This window comes from Suricata suricatta, chromosome 4, assembly GCF_006229205.1.
Source record: "Suricata suricatta isolate VVHF042 chromosome 4, meerkat_22Aug2017_6uvM2_HiC, whole genome shotgun sequence".
Taxonomy (NCBI): Eukaryota; Metazoa; Chordata; class Mammalia; order Carnivora; family Herpestidae; genus Suricata; species Suricata suricatta.
Genome location: NC_043703.1, coordinates 60,124,182 through 60,149,311, shown reverse-complemented (window position 1 = coordinate 60,149,311; position 25,130 = coordinate 60,124,182). Strand labels below are relative to the sequence as shown.

Below are 25,130 nucleotides of genomic sequence, written 5' to 3'. Positions count from 1 at the left end.
TGACCTCTGATTCCACCAAAAAGCAGTTTTACGCTGGTTGTCTCCTGTGGCCACAAAGAAAGTTATTCAACTTTGTCTTGGTGAGGTTGGTAGGGAAATTTTAGCAAAATAAGTTCTTTTACGTTGTAGTGATAGGTTTTGTGACTTTGTTAACGTTTCTGAACGGTGTGTGATAAAATTTCATCACTCTGGTTTCAGAAGCCACCGTGCATTCGCGACCATGGATAAATACGATGTGATTAAGGCCATTGGGGAAGGTGCCTTTGGGAAAGCATTCTTGGCTAAAGGGAAATCAGATAGCAAGCACTGTGTTATAAAGGAGATCGATTTTGCAAAGGTAAAGTGAAGAAGTTCACATTCCTATTCAGTTTCAGTATTATATTCAGCTGGATTTTAATTCGGTGTGAAAAGGAAACTTTTTTTTGTTTGCTTGTTTATTTTTATTGTATGAACTTTAAGCCTCAGTTAACTTGTTTGCTCAAACTCCTAAGTCTGTGGTCCAAACAGCAACTAATGATTTTATTTAAAAAAAAGAAAAGGAAAAATAAAAGAAGAAAAGAAAAATAAGACTATAGCATCTGGCTCCTGTGGTACTCGAGGGTGGCCTGCAAGGCCTGTGAGGTCTCTCCTCCTCCAGTGCCCGACTTTCCAGCCATAGGGTGGTCCTCTTCCTCTGACTACATCTTCGTCATCAGGTCCCCTCCACACAGACGCCTTCCCCAAACAGGCCAGCGAGGTGGCAGCACATTCTTAATCACGCCTTATTACGCTGCCCCATTTTCTGAGTGGCATTTCTAATGATCTGGGATTACTTTGTTCACTTATCTCTTCATGCATTTATTGTGTGTCTCCTTCAGCATGTAGGACAGTGCCTGGCACGTGGTAGGTGCTCAAAAATGTTTATTGAAGGCATTGAATGAATGGAGGGAAACAACGTACTTTTGTTAGTCTACTGATTTCGGAGACTAATGAAGTTTATTTCATTGAAAAGGAATAATTTTTGTGGCATTTGTGTCACCCTCTCTAGTGATGTGTGCATTTCAAAACATATTGGGACAGCAATGCCCATGGCACACTAGAATTAACTTTAAGGCAAATCGTGCTCGTTACCTTCTGGAGGATTTATGGATAGGGTAGCAGAAGACCTTCCCTACAAAATGTGTGCAAAATGGGGCTTCTGGCTGGCTCAGTTGCTCAGTTGGTAGAGTATGTGACTGTTGATCTCTGGGTTATAGGTTCGAGCCCCACATTGGGAGTAGAGATCACTTAAAAATAAAATCTTTAAAAAAACCCCAAATCTGTACAAAATGGACTTCATAAATTGCACAGTGTGAGTGTACTTTTAATGCCACTGGATTGTACATTTAAAATGCTATATGTATTTATGTTCTATAGACTTTACCACAATTCTTAAAAGTTGCAAAAGAAAAAAAAGGACTTCCCAAACTTACATGAAAGCTCAGGTGTAGGGACGCCTGGTTAAGCATCTGACTTGGGCTCAGGTCATGATCTCACGGTTCACGGGATCGAGCCCCGCATTGGGCTCTGTGCTGACGGTGTGGAGCCTGCTTGGGATTCTTTCTCCCTCTGTCTGCACCTCCTCAACTCATGCTTTCTCTCTCTCTCTTTCTCTCTCTCTCTCTCAAGATAAATGAATGAACTTAAAAAAAAAAAAAACCTCTGGTGTAGATGGCTAGCCTCAGGGAGAATGCTTTATTTACCAGTGTAAGTCCCTTTCCATGGCTCCGTGGCATACGTCTACCAGTGTCCTCTCACTCTAGCGGCCGGTCCGCGCTCCCTTCTGCAACATTATTCTGCTCACTCCCTTTCGTTTATCTGGCTGCTCTTTCTCAGGCCGCCCTGTTTTTTGTTGTCTATCTGTCCCAACCATCTGTTCTTTGCTGACTCTTTCTCTGGGCTGTCGCCTCCCTGCAGACTTCACCAGGTAGCAGACCACACTTACAGCTCTCTCTCCAGTGCTGATACCTTCCCGCACCCCGGTTCTGCATTTCATCTGCTCCGTGCTGCGCTGTGCTCATAACGTTAGTGTCCTGGTGCTACCCAGGCTCAAAACTGTGGGGTCATCTCTGAGTTTTTTCTCCCTCCACACCCAGTTACTTCCTAAATGCTGTTGGCTCTTTCTCTCCCTTGAGTTTGTCTTATTCCTTTTGCCAGTTCCCTGGGTTACCTCAGTGGCTTTGTCATGGCTCTGACTTTCACGTAGCAAAATTTTGATAATGCTCCAGTCATGTCTGCAAACCTTCTGGAGACAGAAGTTGTAAAGGAAAAGATGGGTAGATGCTTGTCATATTTGATACATAAAAACATAAAACTTCTGTATGACAAAAACACCGTGAATAAATGGAAAGAAAGTTGACAATGCCAAAAATGTTTGCCAAGTATTGACCAAAAGGCGCTAGCCTTTTGTAAATGAATAAAAAGAAAAAAAACCCATAACTGAAGTAGTCATCATACTTACTCATTAGTAAAATAAGAAATTTAAATCAATAAATACATTTCTTCATCTCATGCTTATACATTTGGGAAGGATTAGAAAGAGTATAAAAGTGGAGAAAGTGGGCACTGTCTCCCTCTACTGGTAGGAAAGTAAATTGGAATCACTCTGAAGGGAACTCAATGTGTACCAAAGCCTTGGAAGGATCCGTGCCCTGTTTCTGTTGTAGGTCCACAGTATGTTGTAATGATGAAAACAAAATCAGGCCGCCAGAACATAGGTGTATATGTGTATGTGTGTGTGTACATGTACTGTTAATGTTACACAGGCACACACATTAATAGGCACATTGTGATTATTGCTGAATGATGGGATTTCACTTCCACCATTCCTTTCTGCAGTGTCAGAAGTTAAAAAAATTTTTTTAATGTTTATTTTTGAGAGAGAGAGAGAGAGAGAGAGAGAGAGAGAGAGAGAGAGCAAGCGCACGGGCACGCACGCGCATGAGTGGGGGAGGGGCAGAGAGAGAGAGAGGGAGACACAAAATCTGAAACAGGATCCAGGTTCTGAGCTGTCAGCACACAGCGCAATGCAGTGCTTGAACTTGGGAACAGCGAGATCATGACCTGGGCCAAAGTCAGATGTTCAACCAACTGAGCTACCCAGGTGCCCCATGAATTGTATTATTTGTATAAGCAGAAAAAACTATCTTCATTTTGAATTTTTTAAATGTGATTTATTTTTGAGAGAGCGGGAGAGATAGAGAGAGAGAATGAGCAGGAGAGGGGCAGAGAGAGAGACGGAAACATAGAATCCAAAGCAAGCTCCAGACTCTGAGCTGGCAGCATAGAACCCAGCATGGGGCTCAAACTCAGACCGTGAGATCATGACCTGAGCCAAAATCGGTTGCTTAACAGACTGAGTCACCCAGGTGCCCCTTCATTTTGAAAAAGGAAAGGAAAAAAGTATACATCATACTATCTAGTAGCTCTACTTCTGGGGGATTATTCAAAGGAAACCCTCAGAGATGTAGTCAGAAAGCAACTTAAATGTTTAACAGCACGCATTGGTTACATAATTTATGAAAAATGAAACGGCTCTTAGAAATCATATTGTAGGTGAAATATTGACAAGAGAAATACCACGGCTTCTGCTAATTGGGAAAACCGGATGAGTACAATGTAAAAATACTTATTATCTCTCTCTCTCTCTAGGCACATATATACCCACACATATATTCACATACGTAAAAAGAAGATGTCCTAGATTGCCATGGTGTAGGTGGAATGTGGGATTATGAGTAATTTTTGCCCTGCACTTTTATATTCTTTCACTCTTCAGATTAGTTTTGACACTCTTCCTGATTGTGGAAGATTTCCACATTCCATTTCCAGCACCCCCCCGCCCCCCCCCACATGGCAAACCCTTTGCACCCTAGCCTGGGTGCTCACCCATAGGGCTCTTTCTTTCAAGTGAGTTTTTTTTTCTTTTTTTTTTTTTTTATAATACTTTATTGTCAAATTGGTTTCCATATACCACCCAGTGCTCTTCCCCACAAGTGCCCCCCACCATGACCATCACCCCTTCCCCGCCTCCCCCTCCCCCTTCAGCCTTCAGTTCGTTCTCAGTATTCAAGAGTCTCTCATGATTTTCGTCCCTCTCTCTCCCCAACTCTCTTTCCCTCTTCCCCTCCCCCTGGTCCTCCATTAGGTTTCTCCTGTTTTCCTGTTAGAACTATGAGTGCAAACATACGGTATCTGTCCTTCTCTGCCTGACTTATTTCACTTAGCATGACACCCTCGAGGTCCATCCATTTTCCTACAAATGGCCATATTTCATTCTTTCTCATTGCCATGTAATATTCCACTGTATATATATACCACATCTTTTTTTAATGTTTTTTTTAAATTTATTTTTGATACAGAGAGAGACAGAGCATGAGGGGGGAGGGGCAGTGAGAGAAGGAGACACAGAACAGGAAGCAGGCTCCGCTCTGAGCTGTCAGCACAGAGCCTGATGCAGGGCTCAAACCCACAAACGTGAGATCTGACCTGAGATGAAGTCGGAGGCTTAACCGACTGAGCCACCCAGGCGCCCCTATATATACCACATCTCCTTGATCCACTCATCAGGTGATGGACATTTAGGCTCTTTCCATGTTTTGGCTATTGTTGACAGTGCTGCTATGAACATTGGGGTACATGTGCTCCTATGCCTTAGCACTTCTGTACCCCTTGGGTCAATCCCTAGCAGTGCTATTGCTGGGTTATAGGGAATTTCTAATGATAGTTTTTTGAGGAACCTCCATACTGTTTTCCAGAGTGGCTGTACCAGTTTACATTCCCACCGACAGTGTAGGAGGGTGCCCGTCTCTCCACACCCTCGCCAGCATCTCTAGTCTCTTGATTTGTTCATTTTAGCCACTCCGACTGGTGTGAGGTGGTATCTCAGTGTGGTTTTGATTTGTGTTTCCCTGATGATGAGTGATGCTGCTCATCGTTTCATGTGGCTGTTGGCCATCTGGATGTCCTCTTCGGAGAAGTGTCTGTTCAGTCTTCTGCCCATTTCTTCACTGGGTTATTCATTTTTCGGGTATGGAGTTTGGTGAGTTCCTTGTAGATTTTGGATATCAAGGGAGTTTTTGTCGGCTTATCTCCAAGCATCAAGATCCCACTTGTTTACAGCTGAGCACCAGGAAGCCTTCCAGGACCTTCCCACTCAAAGTAATCTCTCTCTCTGTAAACCCCATAGCTTTTTATCCATCGTGCTGTTATGTGCTGATTGCCTTCCACTCTGATGTGCTTTGGGGGGCTGTGTGTCCATGCCTTCTCCCTGTTGTTAGACTGCGTGTTCTGTGCAGGCAGAATCCAGGCCTTATTTGTCTTGGTATTGCACACGGCACTGGTAGGTATTCAGTATGTTGTTACTGGATAAATAATTCAGTGGAGAGGGGTGCCTGGGTGGCTCAGTTAGTTAAACATCTGACTTTGGCTCAGGTCATGATCTCGTGGTTTGTGGGTTCGAGCCCCGCATCAGGCTCTGTGCTGACAGCTCAGAGGCTGGATCTGCTTTGGATTCTGTGTCTCCCTCCCTCTGCTCCTCCCCTGCTCACACACTCTCTCTCTCTCTCAAAAATAAATAAACATTAAAAAATTTTTTCTTTAAATAATTCAGTGGATAGATACTTTCAGACCTTCTAACTCTTGTTAAGCTGGTACATAGGAATTATAACACCAGTGTAATTCTAAGTAAAGAAGAAACTATTTGGGAAGTGAATCCTCTTTAAGAATGTATATTGATGCACTTCATAGTGACTCTCCCGTTCTTTAGTTTAGATAATAAAAAATTGACCATATGTTTCTAATACACCACTGATTTTCTTTCTTCCCTTTTCTCACGAGCTGCCCTGGTCCCCATCCCATCACTAAGGAGAATGTTATGTTAGGCCTCATTCTTCTCGCTTTTCCATTTCTCTGTCTGTTATTAAATTCACCTAGCAATGCCTGTGTTCCAATATTAGCATGGATTACTACTTTCTCCCTTTTCTCCCCTAATGTAGTTTTTCATTACTTCTTAGCTGAAGAAATCTATATTTCTTTTCACATCTTCAGTGCCTGTCCATGGAGTAAACTCTAAATGCCAGAACTGGAATTGCTTATTTTCTTACAGATGCCCAAACTCTAATATTTTCTCTCTCGTTATCCTGCTATTACCAAGTGTATTATTTTGATTCTTTTTTTTAAGTATGCTCTGTACCCAAGGTGGGACTTGAACTCCCAACCCTGAGATCACGAGTGCATGCTCTATTAACTGAGCCAGCCAGCTGCACTATGCTTTTGATTCTTGCTTCCAAAAATATGTTGTATATTTTCTTGATTATAAAATTAAAATGTTCATTGTAGAAGTTTTTGAAAAGAACCGAAGGGGAAATTAAGACCATTTAGAGGAAAATAAAAATAATTTATAACCTTTCTCTTAGTCACTATTAACATTATGGTGAGTTTCTCTCCAGGCTATTTTTTCTTTTTTAGAGTTTATTTATTTTGAGAGAGAGAGCAAGAGAGAGCACGTGTGAGCTGGGAGAGACAGAGTGAAAGAGAGAATCCCAAGCAGGCTCTGAGCTGTCAGCATAGAGCCTGATACAGAGCTCAAACTCACAAACCAAGAGACCATGTCCTGAGCTGAAATCAAAAGTTGGACACAACGCCTGAGCCACCCAGGTGCCCCTCCATCTCTGGGTTATTTAAAATTTTTTTTTTAATGTTTTTATTTATTTTTGAGAGACAGAGCATGAGTTGGGGATGAGGTGCAGAGAGCGAGGGAGACACAGAATCCAAAGCAGGCTCCAGGCTCTGAGCTGTCAGCACAGAGCCCAACCTGAGGCTCGAACTCAAGAACGATGAGATCATGAAATCATGACCTGAACTGAAGTCAGATACTTGAGTGACTGAGCCACCGAGGCGCCCCTCTGGGCTATTAAAAATTTTTTTTAAATGTTTGTTTATTTTTGAGAGAGAGTGACAGAGTGCGAGCAAGGGAGGGGCAGAGACAGAAGGAGACACAGAATCTGAAGCAGGTTCCAAGCTCTGAGCTGTCAGCACAGAGCCTGTCACGGGGCTCCAACTCATGAACCATGAGATCATGACCTGAGTCAAAGTCGGATGTTTAACCTACTGAGCCACCCAGGCGCCCCACCTCTGGGCTATTTTTAATGTATAAACACTTTATAAGTTGTTGTAATGATTGGTGCCATGGTAGATATATTCTTCTACAGCAGCTTTTTATACTTAGCAATATATTGCATTTTCTCAAGTCATTCAATGTTTTCATGTAATTGCTTTCTCGTAATAATATTAAATGTTCATAATAATAGTGATAATGATTACCATTACTGGGTGCCCATATGTTATACCATCCTGGGTACTTTACCTGTATCAACTTATTTAATCCTCACAACAACCCTAAAGGTAGATCTATTGCTTCACTGTGTAGTAAAAGGGCTGAGGCTCCAAAGTGTTAAGTGATTTGCTTCATGATCCTTCTATCTCTCCCTGTGCTCTTTCTGCTGTAACACATTGCCTCCCTTGGTTTGTGGTGACTGCATAATACGACATCAGGTTAAAAAGACCATCATTTAACTTCTTCTATTTTCAGACACGTATGTTTGATTTGGGGGATATGAATAAATACCATATAATATGTAGAATATGAATCATTTTTTACGTTTATATATTTATTTTGAGAGAGAGAGAGAAAGAGAGAGACAGAGAGAGAACAATTGTGAGGAGGGGCAGAAAGAGAGGGAGAGAGAAATCCAAGCAGGCTCTGTGCTGTCAGTGCAGAGCCCAGTGTAGGGCTCGATCCCACAAACCGCGAGATCATGACCTGAGCCAAAATCAAGAGTCAGACACTTGCCCAACTGAGCCACCCAGGCTCCCCTAATGTGAGTCATTTTTATGAAACAGACTATGTACCTGTGCTTACCTCTACGTGCATTAAATAAAGAGGTTTAGCAATTGGGACACCTGGGCGGCTCAGTCAGTTAAGTGTCCGGCTCTTGGTTTCTGCTCAGGTCATAATCTCACAGTTTGTGAGTTCAGGCCCTGCGTCAGGCTCTGCACTGGTGATGTGGAGCCTGCCTGGGATTATCTCCTTCTCTCTCTCCCCCGTCCTGCCCACTCTTTCAAAATAAATAAATAAATAAACTTAAAAAAATTAAAATATTTATAAAAAGGTTTAGCAATTAACAGCAATTGCACCTAAGGCGTAGGAATTCGTGGAATTAGAGGACAAGGTAAAGTTTCATTTCCATTGTGTTCACTTCTGTCTGGCTTCAGATAGGTTTTAAAATCACAAGTGTGTATTATGATAGTAATTAAAAAACTAATAATAAGGGTGCCTGGGTGGCTCAGTCAGTTGGGTGTTGGACTCTTGGTTTTGACTCAGGTTGTGATCTTGTGGTTTTGTGGGTTCAAGCACCTTATCAGGCTCTGTGCTTGGGATTCTCTCTCTCCCCCACTTTCTCTGCCCCTCCCCCACTTGCACTGTTTCTGTCTCCCTCAAATAAACAAAATAAACTTAAAAAATAAAATTAAAAAACTAATAATAAAACACACAATGAAGATTTTTCATATGAGAATGCTCAAGCACATTTCTGATTATTTTCTTTGGATAAATTTCTAGAAAAATTACTAAGTCAAACACTAGAACATTTTAAAAGTTTCTTAGTACATATTGTAGCACCTCCCAGAAAAATTTTACCAATTTATATACTTAACACCAGAAGTCTGTGAGTGCCATTTTGCTGCTTTTTGGATAATTCTGCATATTAACATTCTTTTTGTCTTTGCCCATGTCTTCAGTGAGACATGATATAAAATATTGTTTTCATCTTTGCTCTTTTGATTATTGAATGAGGTTGAATATTTTCTGTTTATCAGTGTTTTTTGTTTTTATTTTTTGTGAGTTGTCCATTTTTGCATTTTGCCATATTTCTATTGGCAGGTTTGCCTTTTTTTCCCTTATTAATTTGCCAGACTCCTCATATATTATAAATACAGAACTGTTTGTCAAATATATTGCCAATACTTCTACCTAACTGTAAAAATGCAGTGACCTACCTATGTGTGCCTTTTGATTTTGTGTATAATGTTCTTTTGAAAAATAGTTAAAATTAAAGTAGTTGAGTAGCCAAGTCTAACAATCTGGTAGGAATATGTCAGTTTCTCTCTCTCTCTTTTTTTTTTAATGCTTATTTCTTTGACGGGGGAGGAGGAAGAGAGAGAGAGAGAGCATGCGCGCATGAGCACACACACAGGGAAGAGGCATAGAGAGAGGGTGAAAGAGAATCCCAAGCAGGCTCTGTGCTGTCAGTGCAGAGCCCAACATGGGGCTCGAACCCATGAACCATGAGATTGTGACCTGAGCCGAAGTCGGATGCTTAACCGACGGAACCACCCAGGCGCCCCAGTTCCTTTTGTTTTGAAGCTCATGTGTACCAGTTTAATCGGGTGGAGGGAAATGAAGCTGAAAAGATTTGAATGACTTCCTCAAGGACACATAGGTAGGAGGCAGTCAAGCTGGGATTGAGAACGTAATTTTTACAAAATTCTTAAATCTCAGTGAGGATGAGGAATTTGGGAACTCCCACCTCATGTGTGGGCCAGTGTGGAAGAACATTACAGAGGGAGCAGTGGAGAGGAACTGGAGACCTGCAGAGGCCAGAGGCCCAGGATGAAATGACAGGTGAAGCATGGCGAAGTGTCGAGAACGAGAAAGAAGAGGTGAAAGTGGAGGGTAGCCACTCCCGCTGGCACCAACTCAATTGAAAACTACTGTCCGTAGATGATGTACCGAACTGTAAGAAAACACTAAATTGGAAATAAAGTCACAAGAAACAATTTTTATTTGCAAATGAAAAGTGTGGCCCTCTTAATATAGAATTATACTAGTCTGGTTGAGTGATATATGACTTTTTTCTTTACGATTTCATTTGATTATTCTCAGCAGTGATTGCTGCTAAAACACTGCATTTTTGTAAAGAAAGTCTTTGCTGCTGAAAGATAAATATTCAAATAAGTTTCCCCTAGATGCCTGAATAATTAACACAATGCTACCAATGCAGCTGAGCCTTTAAGACAGCACACCTTCACCAGAAATATTTATTTTCTTGTCTACGATTGTCACAAACCATTGATTGGATACGGATCCACTCTGCTAATTCTAGGAATGTCATTTCCTGCCACTGTAGATCAGTTTCAGAAGTGGCATTAGAAGCCAGTGAAATTCTGGAGAATTTCAGATGACAGCAGAAAGCATGTTCTTGAAAGCAAGTTATCTTTACAGACTATTCTCTCTCTTAATATACTTTAGATGTCCACCCGAGAAAAAGAAGCATCAGAGAAAGAAGTAATTCTTCTGGCAAAGATGAAGCACCCCAACATTGTAACCTTCTTCAGTTCTTTTCAAGGTTTGACTTTCCAATATGCTTCAAGTGTTTTAATAACGCGTAGTCATGCAGACCTCTATAAGGGGTATGGGATGCGTTCCTGGGAGCTGGGTGTAAACTAAGTTTTGTAAACAGACTCGTTTTCCCCGTTTACCTAATGGTAATTTGAGGCATTGACTTTACTTCTTCTCTAGTGAGGTTTTTTGTAGACAACTTTCCTAAGGTTGCTCAAGTGTTCCTACCTCTCCTTAATTTTTACCGTCTCAAATAGTTAATGATTGGTCTGGTAATAACTCCTAAATTGTGGCCTTCAGTAGAACACATATATTTCTCACACTGCACATTGGTTGTGAGCCGGCAGGACCTGAAGTCTGGGGCCCTGGTGGCGGAGCCACCGCCGTGCTGTTCTGAACGAGAGAAAGGAGCGAGACGCAGAGCCCACCATGCCACCACCGTAGGAGCCCTGCTGGGATATGTGGCCTATTTCTCACGTTTGTTCTGGGCTCAGGGTCCCGTTGACACAGCAGCCCTGATACCGTGGTGCCTCTCAGAGTTTTTGCGTGGGCTGGGGCAGCAGGGGGGCTGCCCAGTCCTCTGACAGAGAGGCAGCCAAGGGCCCCGCGCCGTGGCCAAGCAAATAGCCAAAGCAAAGGGGGAAAGCTTTAAAGGCAGCAATCCCCTCCCTGTGGACGCCTGAGTACATCTCTTCTGCCTTCATTCACCACTTGGCTCCCGAGGTAAAAATACTAAACAAAACAGGGGCGTTGGTCAGAGACCATTCATTCACTTAACAGAGTTGTACTGAGTGCTGTCCATGCCAGGCATCGTTCTGAGAGCCAGGAATATAACCGTGAGCAAAACAGGCAGAAAGTCCTGTCCTCCTGGAGCTTCCATTCTTGGAGGAGACAGACTATAAACACGTGTACTATGTGTCAGGTGTGTAAGGCCGTGCACACGTTGCCATGGAGCATCCCCGTGCCAGCCGCCAGCACGGGGTGGGTGCTTCAACTCACAGGTCCCAAGGAGTTAATGGAGCAGGAATATTGCCTAGATGCCTTCAAGGACCCTCAGGGGGTGTAGACATCGGTACATAAATACACCGTCTAGCCCCTACTGTCTGAGCCCCTACTGTTTCTTACAATTTTTTAAATGTTTATTTATTTTTGAGAGGGAGAGAGGGCAGAGAGAAAGAGAGACACAGAATCTGAAGCAGGCTCCAGGCTCTGAGCTGTCAGCAGAATCTGATGTGGGGCTCGAACCCACAAACCGTGGGATCATGACCTGAGCTGAAGTTGGATGCTCTACTGACTGAGACACCCAGGTGCCCCATGTTTCTCACAAAGTAAAACGCCTGCATTCATAGTTGTGTGGTCCTCTCTTCAGCTCCTGGGTATGTGAAAGAGTCCTCAGGGCTCTTCTGAGGACTTCCTGGGACTTGAGCAGTACATGTGAGCAGGGAGTTGGGTTGTTTTGAACAACTTCTTTTTTTTTTTAATTTTTTTTAATGTTTTATTTATTTTTGATAGAGAGAGAGACAGAGCATGAGAGGGGGAGGGGCAGAGAGAGAAGGAGACACAGAACTGGAAGCAGGCTCCAGGCTCTGAGCTAGCTGTCAGCACAGAGCCTGACGCGGGGCTCGAACCCACAAACGTGAGATCTGACCTGAGCCGAAGCTGGAGGCTTAACCGACTGAACCACCCAGGCGCCTCTGTTTTGAACAACTTCTAAAGGGCAGCCTCTGAATAAAGTGCCCAATGTTTCTATTCATTGAGTCCCAACAAGCCAGAAGACCATCTTTTCCTCATTCTTTGGGTTATTGCTGTCACTCCCTCTGTCTGGCTAACACCTGCTCATGCTCAGGCTTTCTCCGAGATCACAGTTCCCATCAGAGCCCCCTTTCCTGACCTTGCCTGCACCTCCACACGTGTGTGTGTGTGTGTGTGTGTGTGTGTGTGTGTGTTTACAAGTATGAATTGGTGTAAGATGGTCCCTGTAAGATAGTAGATCTATTGAATCCTTTCCTCAGCACTGGATCTTCAGCATCTAACACATAGTAGGTGCTTAATACACATTTGCTGATTAGTACATGGAGGACTACTTTCACAGAGTGAAAAGACATATTATGTCTTTATGCAAAGTAGATATTTGAGGACCATTGCCACAGATACTTTTTCAAAACCAGAGGTCATTTGAACAGGATGAATGATCTCTACTGAGTCTGTTTATATTGTAAGCTTAAACTTGCTCATGGCAGCTTTATTTTTTGTTTTTGAAGTGTGTGTTTAGGAAAACTAGAGCTGTGAGCACATCTGGATTTGCCTGCAGGTTGTTGGGACATGAAACATGGAGCTTACCTGAAAGCCACCAAGCCTTTTGTAGCCCGGGCATGGCTCAGAGTTGAGATAAAGCCTTTGTTTATCCTCAACAGCTTGTCTCTGAACAGAACTATGGCTCTAGTTCAGTAAATGTTTGTCTATAGAAGGAATGAACTTTTTATAAGTTTGAAGCAACATATGAATTATAAGGGAATGCAGGGAGATTTTCCTGAAGCTAAGTTAATTCCACTTAGATTCCTTCAATAAGTGTGTATCAAGTGCCTATTATATGCTAGGCACGTTCTAAGTTTTGGGAATCATCGGTGAACAAAATAGGCCAGTATACCTATACACTGCTGTGTAGCAAGTGACCGCAAATTCAGTGGCTTGACCCAACACCCATGTATTTTCTCCTAACCTCTCTAGATCACGAGTCTGGGTTTGGTTTTGCTGGATTCTCTGCTCAGGGTCTCGCTCTCAACTGGGTCTGCTATCTCATCGGAGGCTCGGAGTTTTCTTTCATGCTTGTTCACGGTGCTGGCAGAATTCATCTACTCCACTGGGGTGTTTATGGGCTTCTAGAGGCCAGCTGCCCTTCCATAGGCCTTCTCCCACCTGGAATCTCTCACTTCCTCTGTCTCTGACCTCTAGACCTGGGTTTGGATGGCTCTTGTGCTTAGGTCAAGCCCACCAGTAAAATCTCCTTTCCTATTAAGTCCAAGTTTGCGGACTTCAGTTATATCAGCAAAACCCCCTTTGCTGTATGAGGTGACATAACCATGGGAGTGATATCCCATCGTATTTACAGGGCGTACCCTCACTCCGGGGGAGGGACTCCACAAGGTGTGTGAACTGGGGCCATCTCAGACTCCTGCCTGCTAACAACTGTGGAGCTCACAGGCCCAGGAGAAAGGGTGGGGAGGGATGGACAATCATTGTAAACTTAATTAATAAGCACATTGTATAGCGTGGTCATTTGCGTGAAGACTTGAAGAGCCATGCTAAACTCTGTGTTTAGCTCACGTGTTGTACCTCCGTGGAATTTGGGGGACACAGAGGACAAGCGCTAACACGAAGCTCTGACTCCTGCTTTTGCCAAGGGTAATAAAGTCCTTTGCGTCTGGCCCAGGAGTTGCATGTCCCAGCATCCATGAAATAGTCACAGGCTCATAAGTAGTATAGAATCTTACACCTGGCACTGAGCCCTGTGGGAAGTCAGTGTGAGTAGGGTACAATGAGCAATGAAGAATAGCAGGAGGTATTTTTAAACTTCTTTTTTTTCTAAAGTTTATTTATTTGAAAGAGGGGAGAGACAGAGCATGAGTAGGGGATAGACAGAGAGAGGAGACACAGAATCCAAGGCAGGCTTCAGGCTCTGAGTGGCCAGCACAGAGCCTGATGCAGGGCTCGAACTCACGGACCTTGAGATCATGACCTGACCTAAAGTCAGACGCTTCACCTACTGAGCCACCCAGGCGCCTCCTGGGTATTTTATTCTTTATGCTGATTCTGTGTCCCTTCTTAACTTGGGGTGCTAAAATGCTTTTATTATGAAATGACGGTAGTAGTGGATGAGATTTCATCAAATCTAGAGACCATTGGTTATAAGATGCATCATTATGTGCTAATTACAAGAAATAATACTGTCTATTAGACTATAACACAGTGCTTTTTTTAATCACAGTTTTTTATTTAATGGGTATTAAAAGAACCTTTTTAGGCTTATTTGCTTTCTATGACTCTTATGCATACATAAAAAGGCAATCATAAGCAAATTAAATTGGTTAAGGTGTAAAAGTGTAAAACTTATGCAGGTGGTAATAACATCAAGACTGCTGTGCCCACAGCAACCAATTAGAAGATGCCAAGATCTATAAGATACAATCCTAATTTTTTAAAAGTGTGGTTTAGAATGAATTCATTACAGGAATCATTTTATAAGTGTTGGAATTTGACAATAGAAAAATTACTTAATTACTATTAGTGCTCCTCAATAGTTTTGAAGGTCAATAACCCATGAGCTGTGTAGTTTCAGAAGTTGCTGCCCTACAGTGTGTCTGGTACTTCCTTTTTAGAGCATCCTTTTCCTCCTCTCTGCATTTTCAAATATTACACTTGCTTTAAGACCCTCTCTCCCCTCTGCTCTGAGCACCTCCAAACTCTCGCTCCCGTGGCATATAATATGCTGTATTTAATGCCAGTGTATTCTATTCTTTATTTCCGTCAAGGAGATTGAAGGCCAGGAGAACAATAATCATTTCTTATACCTCTTCCCCCTTCCTACATTGCTTAAACGGATGGAAAATTTGAGAACATAAATGATCTTTCCAGACAGTTCTAACTCCATTTCAGTATGAAATTAACAGTAGCTAGTGGGGGAAAAAATGGATATTTAGAGCCAAATGATGCTCACTGACCCAAGTAGTTTAAGATGGCTCAGCCATGATTACTCCTGAACCAGCCAATTAATTTCTTTCACGGGAAGCCAGTGTAAGGCCGGGTGAGTTGTAGGTTGGTGGAAAGGGAGTTTCTTTCCTTTCTCCTTAGTGTTCCTGACTTTGTTCCAATGTTTAGAGATTGCCATCCCTTCATCACTATGGCAGCCCTTTCTTTCAGTGACTCAGCTATGGGAAAAAGCCGTTCTCCTAAAAGTAATACGTTCCTGAAAATAACTGATCCCTAGGCGACTGGGTGTGTCAGGAAACACCTTCTTAAGACCTTCCTGGACTCCTCAAGTCTGTCCTCGACTGTCTCTTGTCCCCTTTGCCCTCCAGGGCACAGACTTCCACTTACCTCTTCTCCTGTGTACTCACTGACTCGCCAAGTATATGGCCCACTCCTTATGCAGGAAGGGTGGCTTATTTACCTTTTACTCCCAGCACCGCATTCCTTGGCATGTCCTCGATACAAGTTTGTTGATGAATGAATGGATCTGTCCCATTTAAGAAGGTGGACATCGAAGTGTTACATGAAAGAAACACTGAGTTTGTGAATTAGACACAACCACAACCGAGGGCAGGTGCTGTCAGGATGCTCACGGTGACGTTAAAATTGGTTTAAGCTACCTGAGGCGGGGGGCGGGGGGTGGTGGGTAGCAAATGATAGCTACTTGGTAAGAGATTCTGGCATTTAGTGGATGTTTAGTCACTACAGGGCAAAACACTAGGAAGATTAACCCCTGCTTATAAGCCTGATTTTGTGCCATAGTTTTGTGTTCCTTACATGTTTTTATGAAACCACTTAACCAGCCTCGATTAGGCCCCTTCCATGTGCCTTCTACTGCGCTAAGTGCAGGGAATACAGAAGAGCCAAGTGTGGACTCTATCTGCAGGGAACCCCCACAAAATAGCAGGAGAAGTGAATGAGTAGAAGCCACTTCCTAAGAGCAGCACCGTTGACAGCTGGCTGGTTGAGGGGAAAGGCCGGTTAGGCAGGAAATCATACACACGCACTTATTTTCATCTATAAGTGCACAGCCATCTGCCAGACTTTTGACGTAAGACCAAGGCCTCATCTTTTATTACAGGCTCATTGCATAGAGTTCTGAATCTTCTTCTTCTATAGGTGACTCCCCTCCATTTCTTATTTCCAATTTCTTTTCTTTAGAGTGGAGTCAGAATTTACAGATGCTCTGGGTACACAATCTTTTTAAAGCTTTCTTGGTTATTTTCCACTTGTCTTCTCCAATGTTTAGGTGGATGGCATTTTTTCTTAAGCTACTCACTTGTACTGAGTTCTCCACAGTAGTCACCATAGGTTTTGCAGAAATAATCACCTCTCTCTCTTTCCATTCATATTTCATCAGTTTGTGCAATAATTATAAAGACAAGTATAATTGGTCAAAGCAGATTTGGGAATGCACCCAATGATCTTGGTGAGGATTAGTGGAAACAGAGGTAGCTGGGCACGCTAGAGTCTAGAGGCCACCAGCGGGAGCCCTGAGTGAGCAGCAGGAATGGAGAATGCCCATTATTCTAGAAAGTAGGTCAGGCAGAGGTCAGCTGAGAAGAGTGTCTATTGTTCTCAACAACATAGTTGAGTAAGTGCCACATAAATAAAAGGTTAGACTCAAGTTCGAAGGTCTATTAATTAATTCTTCCTGGGGTTTTGATTAAGACTCCTGGCTGTTATTTTACAGAAGATTTCTCACATCTTGCAGGAATGTGTTAATAATAATTGTTAACATTTATGGAACTCTCATTATATGCAGGCATTGTTCTAAGCATCTGACATGGATTAACTTGTTTAACCTTTACGACAGTTCTGAGGAGTGTCTATATTATTATCTCCACCTTACAGATGAGATAATGACACACAGAGAAATTTAAGTAACTTGCCCAGGGTCACAGAGCTAAGTGGCAAAGAGGGATGAGAACCCAGTCCATCTACAGGCAGGGTTTTTAATGATCGTATACTGCATTTTTCTGGTATATTCTCCACCTTTGAGAACATGAAAGGTAATGAATGATGCCTTTTCTTACAGAGAACAATAGGCTGTTTATTGTGATGGAGTATTGTGACGGAGGGGATCTCATGAAAAGGATCCACAGACAACAGGGAGTGTTATTTAGCGAAGATCAGGTAAAAAAAAAAAAACACCTCCATATTGCCTTTTAATTTGTATTAGGGGCAATTAGATTTATAGTGCCTGAAGTGATAGACTGTGTTTACATACAGCATGATTGCTGGTAGAGAAATTTAAACTATAAAACAGTGGATCAATATCTTGATAGATTTAGTCCAGAACATGTTTGCAATTGAACTGAAATTGAATCTCTTTTTGAGAGGGAACTTTGGGAAAAGATAGCGTTGTATTTTTGGACAATCTCATGTAGGATGTCCTTGAGATAAACCTTCACGGCCAAAAAAAATGTGAACGTGGATGTTCCTTAGCCATTTCAAATGTGACATATTTATAACTTTCCTCTTTCTCTTTTTACTACTTTGTACACTGTTTTTAAATAGCTATCCCACTTTGCTAGGGAGCATGGAAGGCCTTCGTGGCAATTGGCTATTTAGTTTCATTGATTATGAAGAAAGAGGAGAGAAAAGGTGAAGAATAATGGCCTCAATTTCCATGCTCTCTTTGCACAAACACATTTTTCTTCTCTGGAACCCCCTTGGGAACCGTACTCATGAAGGAGACTGCAAGTGTGTGTGTGTGGAAGGGACTCTGAGTCGGGCCTGGGTGAGGGACGGGCCAGGCCGCTGCCTGGAGTGGTGCACAGGAATGGCCTGCCATCTTTCTTTTGGCCATTTGTTTCTTTGTCCTGTTTTACCATGTACGAGCCTCGTGCCTGTGTCATTTTCTCCTAGAGTTCCAATGGAATAGTCTGCATGGACAAATAATTCAGAAATCAGTTTCTCTAAAGTTTGCAAATTTAATCAAGCATTCTTCCTATCCTCATTTGCATTGTATATTAAATTCGGTATTTGTAGAAACCCTCCTTTCTTCCTATCCAGGTATTATTTTTCCTCATTTAATAAAAATACTTTTCTCTACAAAATGTTGAATTACATTTCCCTTTGTTGGAAAAGAATGAAAATAACTGAGTCTTAGCATCTGGAATCTAGCTTTTTTTCCTTTTGTTTTCCTTTTTCTGTGTAATCTGGCATCCAAGGAACCAATGAGAGTTTAGAATAGTTTAAGGAAATCTTTACAGGCATAGAATACATTTTTGCAAGGATGTTCATGGCCAGCTAAGAGAAAATAAAATCATGACTAAGAAATGAAATTGTGTTCAAAGTAAAATATTTGTTGTTTTTATATTAGATACATATATATTAATATTTCCCTAAAAGTTTTAATAACCGCACCGTTCTCTGCTTCTTCTTTCTTTCCCTCTCTGCCCTGGGGACCCTGTTTCCACTGAAAAGGAAACACTCATCGCACCAAGGTTATTAGGAAATGCTGCTTATCTATGGTCCTAATGCAGTTAGCAAACTAGTGTTAAGAAAAATGAAAATCATGAACTGCCTCTCTCTGTCCCCTGCTTCTACTTCTCTCTCTTGTTACATGGGGCTCCCTTTGATACCAGCACATCCAGATTGCCTTTTGCACCCTCCATTTTTCTAGCTATAAAAAGAGAATAATGTGATGCGATGGTATAATTTGTAGTGTTATTCATGTAAGTACACATGCACGGATGTGTTAGTTCTCTCTCTTTGCATATTATCATGAAGACATTTCAACGACCACCAAGACTACTGACCGGTTTTGTTTTATGTTCCCTCTACAGATTCTGAGTTGGTTTGTGCAGATTTCTCTAGGACTGAAATATATTCACGACAGGAAGATCTTACACAGGGACATAAAGGCACAGGTAAAAGAGCTCAGAGAGAAGATTAAGACAGACCCTGCTCTTTCTTGTGTTCTTGAAATGTCTCCAACAACATAGCACTTTCTCTATTTATAGAACATTTTTCTTAGTAAGAATGGAATGGTTGCAAAGCTCGGGGACTTCGGGATCGCAAGAGTTCTAAACAAGTAAGTACTTTTAAAAACCCTTGTCCTTTCTAGTCATAAGAGCCAAACTATGTATTTTTAGGTATCATGAATTAAGAAGATATTAAAAGCGTGGCTTCCAGATAATTTGAGATAACTATTTCTATAAATGCCTTAAATCATTCAGAGGATATTTGAGGGTAAAATTTCCAAGATAAATCTTGGTGTAACAGAATGACGGTGGCAGTGTTGTATAGTCCGAGAGAGATTTATCAAAGGAGCCGGGCTGAACACGCATAAAGCTAGCGAGCATCTAGTGAAACAGGCAAATTCACACAGGCTCTGGGGAATGTATTGATGCAACTGCTTTGGAAGACAATTTGGTGGTAATAAGAATCAGGAGATTTTCAATTGTTCTCTTCCTGGGAATTTGTTCAAAGGGGATGGTTTGAACTTTGGAATGACTCACATGCTTAATAATTGGGAGATGGGTAAATTTGTGGCACAAGCATGTACCTGAATATTATGTAGCCATTTGTATTTATGATTTCGAAGATTTCTTGATGGCGTGAGATCAAACCTTGGTATATGAAGGCAAAAATGGAATTCTGAATTTTAAATACTCTGTAATCACAGCCATATGAAAAATATGCCTGGAAAAAAAGACAAGAAAGAAATATATTCAAATTTTAAATAATAGCTCTTTTGGGATAGTAATATTGTGGGTAATTTTTTTCTTCTTTGTTCACTTCCATATTTTCCAAATTTTAAGTCATGAGATTGCCTTACTTTGGTATTTGGAAAGGGGGAATTCTTTCTACATCTAAGAGTTTTATAACATAATGCTTGTACTTCTTCGTGGATTCTTTGAGCCATACATTTGTTTTGTGTGTTGATTTTGGGAAGGTAAGTTATAAATTTAAAAGTCAACTAACTTTATTACTCTTGTTATTAATATGCAGTATATTTGATTTATTTCAATATGTGCTTCATCAAATTTTGTGTCATCCATTTTTATACTTTTTTTCTTGTGTGTTTGTGTCTTAAGCCTTTTCTTACTCAATTACAAACCATGTTGTTTTATTATTTAATGTAATTTGCTAGTTCCATGGAACTTGCTAGAACTTGTATTGGAACACCTTACTACCTGTCCCCAGAGATCTGTCAGAATAAACCCTACAACAATAAAACGTGAGTTACCGGCTATTGGTTTGAAAATCTCGGTGAACACTGGTGGGTTCTCTCTTTCTTATGGTACTTACATAACTTCATTTTCTTCGGGTGTGAAATGGGGACCCCAGTGACTGTTTCTGACCGCTTCAGTGTCCCCTGAAGCTTTTGAACTTATTTGGAAGAAAGATATTTCTCTTCACTTAAAGATGCAAGTGATAAAAAGAACATTGAAAACTGGGGTCAGTATGATATCTGTCTTTCTATTTGATTTTCATACCTCCTCAAGCTATTTAGCCTAACCCAGGAAAGTGTTGTGGACGGGTCAGATAGAAGGCGGCGAGGTCTGGTGGCAGAACCCTGGGTCAGGCTCTGTCACCAACTCAACCACGTCAGTTCATTTCTGTGGCCTCAGTTCCCCTAGCAGTAACAGAGAGTGTTGGCCAGGTAATTGTGAAGGCATCTTCGTGCTTTAAAACCCAACTAGTTTTATGAATATGATACCAGAGCCCACTGTTCAGGAGTGGTATTGATTTACACCTTAGTAAAAGGTGAACAGAAAGTAGTTGTTATTTCTATGTAAGGAGAAGGGGGAAAAATCCGCTTTTCCAAGCTGGCGCAAGGTGAACTAGTTGGCTTATCAGGAGGACTGACTTCCTTCTGGGAGCTAATTTTCCATTTGTTTAGGAAAATTCCCAAGAGATGTTTGGCTGTTTGACTTTGCAAGAGATAAGTGGAGGGCAAAGCCCAGATGGCAGAGATTTCTAGAAAAGAATAGTAACGGGCTTTTTTTTTTTTTTTAATAGCCTCTAATACCAAGAAGCCGGTTGGCCTCAATTTACGCAGCAAGGCAGCTGGTGCAGGCTGGGTCAAGGGCAGACCGTCCAAAGAAGAGCCCTGGGTCCGCAGCATTGTTTTGTTTCCTTGTGCTGCTTTTTAAGAAGTTGAATTAACATTTATGTAAGCTGATTTGGTGCTTTTGATAATTGGAAGATCTTAGCAAAAACCAGCGGGCTAGCCCCGCTTTAGTCCACGCCACACTCGAGGTGCTGTGAGACGTCCCCATCCAGCGCGGTGGCTGCGTGCCCTGTTGCACCGCCCTGGCTGCAGAGGGCGCTCTGGGACGGGGAGGACGCGGACCTATGGATGAACTGGCGAAGACCAAGTTCTGTGTGATGGTGGGAAGTGGCCAGTGAGTTTCTAAAAACTCTTAGAAACATGCTAGGAAGCAGTTGGCAGTTGTCTCCTACCCTTCAGTTCCTCCAGCCTGTAGGATGTCTTTCTCTGCTCCTCCTGCACAGAGAGGAAGTGCTGCTAAGGCGTGGAGCCGTTTTCCTTCCTGTACTTGTTTTGACTTTTTCACTTCTTATTCTGTTTTCTTTGGTTATTTTAGATTTAATGATGCTTTTTGTTGTATAAGGTAACTCCTTATAAATCCAATCATATATAAATACAAAGGAAAGAGCAAGTCTCTAGTCCTATACTGCCAGCACATTGTTCAGTTTATGGAGTACCAAATACCATGTCCTCACTTAATAGAACTTTGGTTCTGTCAATAGGCTGGAGTAGAATATACCTTCCTAAATCAATCCAATTTTACCGTTTGACTCAAAACAAATCCGTGTTTGAGTCCTGCCTCCTTCCTCCAAATTGCTCAAAACCCCATATATGCACACATTTTCTTGAGCACATGAAGCTGAAGCAAACACCAAGCCCTCAGACTGTAGCAAAGTTTATATACCTTTCCTCTACTGGGATTCTGACAAACTCCATATTGTTTTAATTTTTCCTCTTAGGAATAAGAATAGTTAATGTATCTGAACATATTTATAAAGAACTGGTCAACCTAAGGGCGCCTGGATGGCTTGGTCAGTTAAGCATCTGACTTCAGCTCAGGTCATGATCTCACGGTTTGTGGGTTCGAGCCCACAAACAGCTCAGATCCTGGAGCCTGCTTCAAATTCTGTGTCTCCCTCTCTCTCTGCCCCTCCCCCCACTCATGCTCTGTTTCTCTCTGTCTCAATGATAAATGAACATAAAAAAATTAAAATAACTGGTCAACCTATAAAATTGTAAAGATACATAAATACAAAGCATTGTGATGATAAAGCCTTTAATTGAGAATGATGGATGTTTCTTGGCATGTGAACTCTTATCTCCCCCAGGGATATTTGGTCTCTTGGCTGTGTCTTATATGAGCTTTGCACACTCAAACATCCGGTAAGTATGTTAACTGTTAAATTAATCTTGAATTATTGAAACTGTAAGTGAAATTAACTTTTGACAGGAAAAAGGTTAATGTTTGGCGTTATTAGATTATTAAAATTTATGTTAAGATGAATGATCAACCTATATATACTGACATGGGAAGATGTTCAACTTATATTACAAAGTAAAAAATGCAGGTTAGAGAATAGTATACATAGCATATTTTCATGAAAAATAAATTGTGTAAGAGGCCCCTGGGTTGCTCATTTGGTTAAGCGTCTGACTCTGGATTTCCGCTCAGGTCATGATCTCACGGTTTGTGATTTGAGCCCCACGTGGGGCTCTGTGCTGACAATGAGGAGTCTGCTTGGGATTCTCCCTCTCCTTCTGCCTCCCCCCTGCTCACCTGCTCTCTCTTTCTCTTTCTCAAAATAAATTTTAAAAATTAATTATTAATAAAATAAAAATAAATACATTGTGTGTGAACATACATACTCAGCAAAGCAGAAAGGTGCATGGGGGTGAAGTCTGCAGGAACCCACGCACAAGCGTCTAGGAGCCTCTCCCAATGGAGTCACACAGGATACGCTAATTTCTCCAGCAGTGTGTTGTGACAGCTTATGTGACATGTCATCAGCCAGAGAAGCACTTCAGAGATGCAGTGCCCAGGGCTTTTATACGGGACTGGTCACGTAGGCACCCGATATCTGGCATATACCAAGCTTCCAGACTCCCAGGGAGAGAGCAGTTGCTCAGCATCAACCAGATTGTGTGCACAAACGGTGTAGAGAGTGGTGGGAACTCTCCTGAACTGTGAGTTCCCAGCTGCCAGCCCAGGACCTGCAAAGTAAGTGGGTCCTCCTAAGGCGAGCAGTCTTAAAGCTGCTGTGTGAACTCTTACATGATTCATAATACACAGATACATGTGTTAACTCTTTAATAATGCACAGCTGTTATTATTAATTATGACTATTATGGTCAGTGGTCACACAGCTAGTAAGGGCCTGATCAAAACCACATCTTTTCTGCCACCCTAGGCTGCTGAGCATTATTATTATGTGTAAATAACCAATGGCTTCACCCAATGGGAGGTTTTCTGATGTATTAAGAATTGTTGAGGAAATGTTTATGTCATATTAATTTAGAAAGCAAGATGTAAAATATCATGTTATTATGACCTCAACTCCATAAACATTATTTTACTTTTTCTTTTCTTTTTTTTTTAATGTAAGCTCTATGCCCAACCTTGAACTCACAACCCCAAGGTCAAGAGTCTCATGCTCTACCCACTGAGCCAGCCAGGTGCCCTAGTAAATGTCATTTTAAAAAAGACTAGAAAGAAATATACCACCGTCTGGGAAAATTATGTATATTTGCCCTATGTGTAGCTTCCTATACCTTCTAGTTTTTTAGAATGAATAAGTATTATTTTGATAATAAGAAAAATTGAAACAAAAAACCCCTTGTTTTACATAACATGACATCACTTTGGGTAACTGACTATAAAGTCTACTCATGAAATATTAGTTGATGAAAGCAATTTAGGGTGGACCATAGTGCTTCCAAATGAAGCTTTAAAACATTGTTTTTTGTTTTTGTTGAGATTCAAATTCTCAAATTCCACTTTGTTTATTTAAAAAGTCCGGATTGGGCAGAGGCAAAGGGGCTGCTTTCACAAGGGCCCCTCCGCCAGAAGAAGGAAGGCAGTCCATTTCAGCACCCTCAGTTCTGGGGTGCAGGAATCTGAGGGCGACAGGCAAAGCCCCCCCCCCCCCCCCGAGTGTCACAGCGTGTCCCTGCAGCATGCCCGCCCATGGGGCGAGCACCAGCTGGAAACTGTTTTGTTTCTTGCTATTACTTTACATGCTAGTACTGAATCCTTCTCTGATTTAGTATCATCCTTCCTTGCCCTTCCAGTTTGAGGGAAACAACTTACACCAGCTGGCTCTGAAGATTTGTCAAGCACATTTTGCCCCGATATCTCCAAGGTTTTCCCGTGACCTGCAGGCCTTGATAGCGCAGCTCTTCGAAGTATCTCCCCGAGATCGGCCATCTATTAATTCCATTTTGAAAAGGCCCTTTTTGGAGAATCTTCTTGCCAAATACGTGACTCCTGAGGTGAGCTTTGAGGTGATTCTGTGTGGATTTTGACAGAGATTTTGGTTGGCAGGTCCTTGACACATGTGTTGTGTCTTAGGTCATTCAGGAGGAATTCAGTCACAGCAACACCCGTAAAGCAAGATCATTGGCTTCTAAACCTTCAGGGAAGGGGATCCAAGGTAAGAACGGATTGAACCATGTGAACACATTTCTGACATTTGTCTCACACAGTGAGTTATAACATATGGCTGGCAACATTAGCATGGAAATTCCAAGTACACCCAACGTGGATGTTTAAAAAATATGAGCAGTGTAAGCAGGAGAAAAATCATCTTGTTGGATGGTGACTAGTGGTTGTGCCTGTATGTCTAACTCATGCCTGATCTGGAGCACTCATGTCCTCTCTTCTCATTAGTTCGGAAACTTCAGGAAGCAGTGGATTTATGAATAAAGAGACCCTTGAAGAAGTAGAATCATGGGGCACCTGGG

General features: G+C 41.9%; 1 protein-coding gene across 1 annotated transcript in view; it reads left to right on the top strand.

Annotated features, from left to right (window-relative positions):
* The window catches only part of NEK5 (NIMA related kinase 5), a 62,276-nt gene continuing 37,146 nt past the window's right edge, over positions 1–25,130 (top strand). The window contains exons 1-9 of the mRNA XM_029936822.1: positions 1–337; positions 10,328–10,424; positions 17,202–17,299; positions 18,958–19,041; positions 19,135–19,205; positions 20,268–20,354; positions 22,499–22,553; positions 24,459–24,659; positions 24,739–24,820. Of these exons, the coding sequence (XP_029792682.1) occupies positions 221–337; positions 10,328–10,424; positions 17,202–17,299; positions 18,958–19,041; positions 19,135–19,205; positions 20,268–20,354; positions 22,499–22,553; positions 24,459–24,659; positions 24,739–24,820 (892 nt within the window). The 5' untranslated portion in view covers positions 1–220. The remainder of the gene's footprint in view (positions 338–10,327; positions 10,425–17,201; positions 17,300–18,957; positions 19,042–19,134; positions 19,206–20,267; positions 20,355–22,498; positions 22,554–24,458; positions 24,660–24,738; positions 24,821–25,130) is intronic.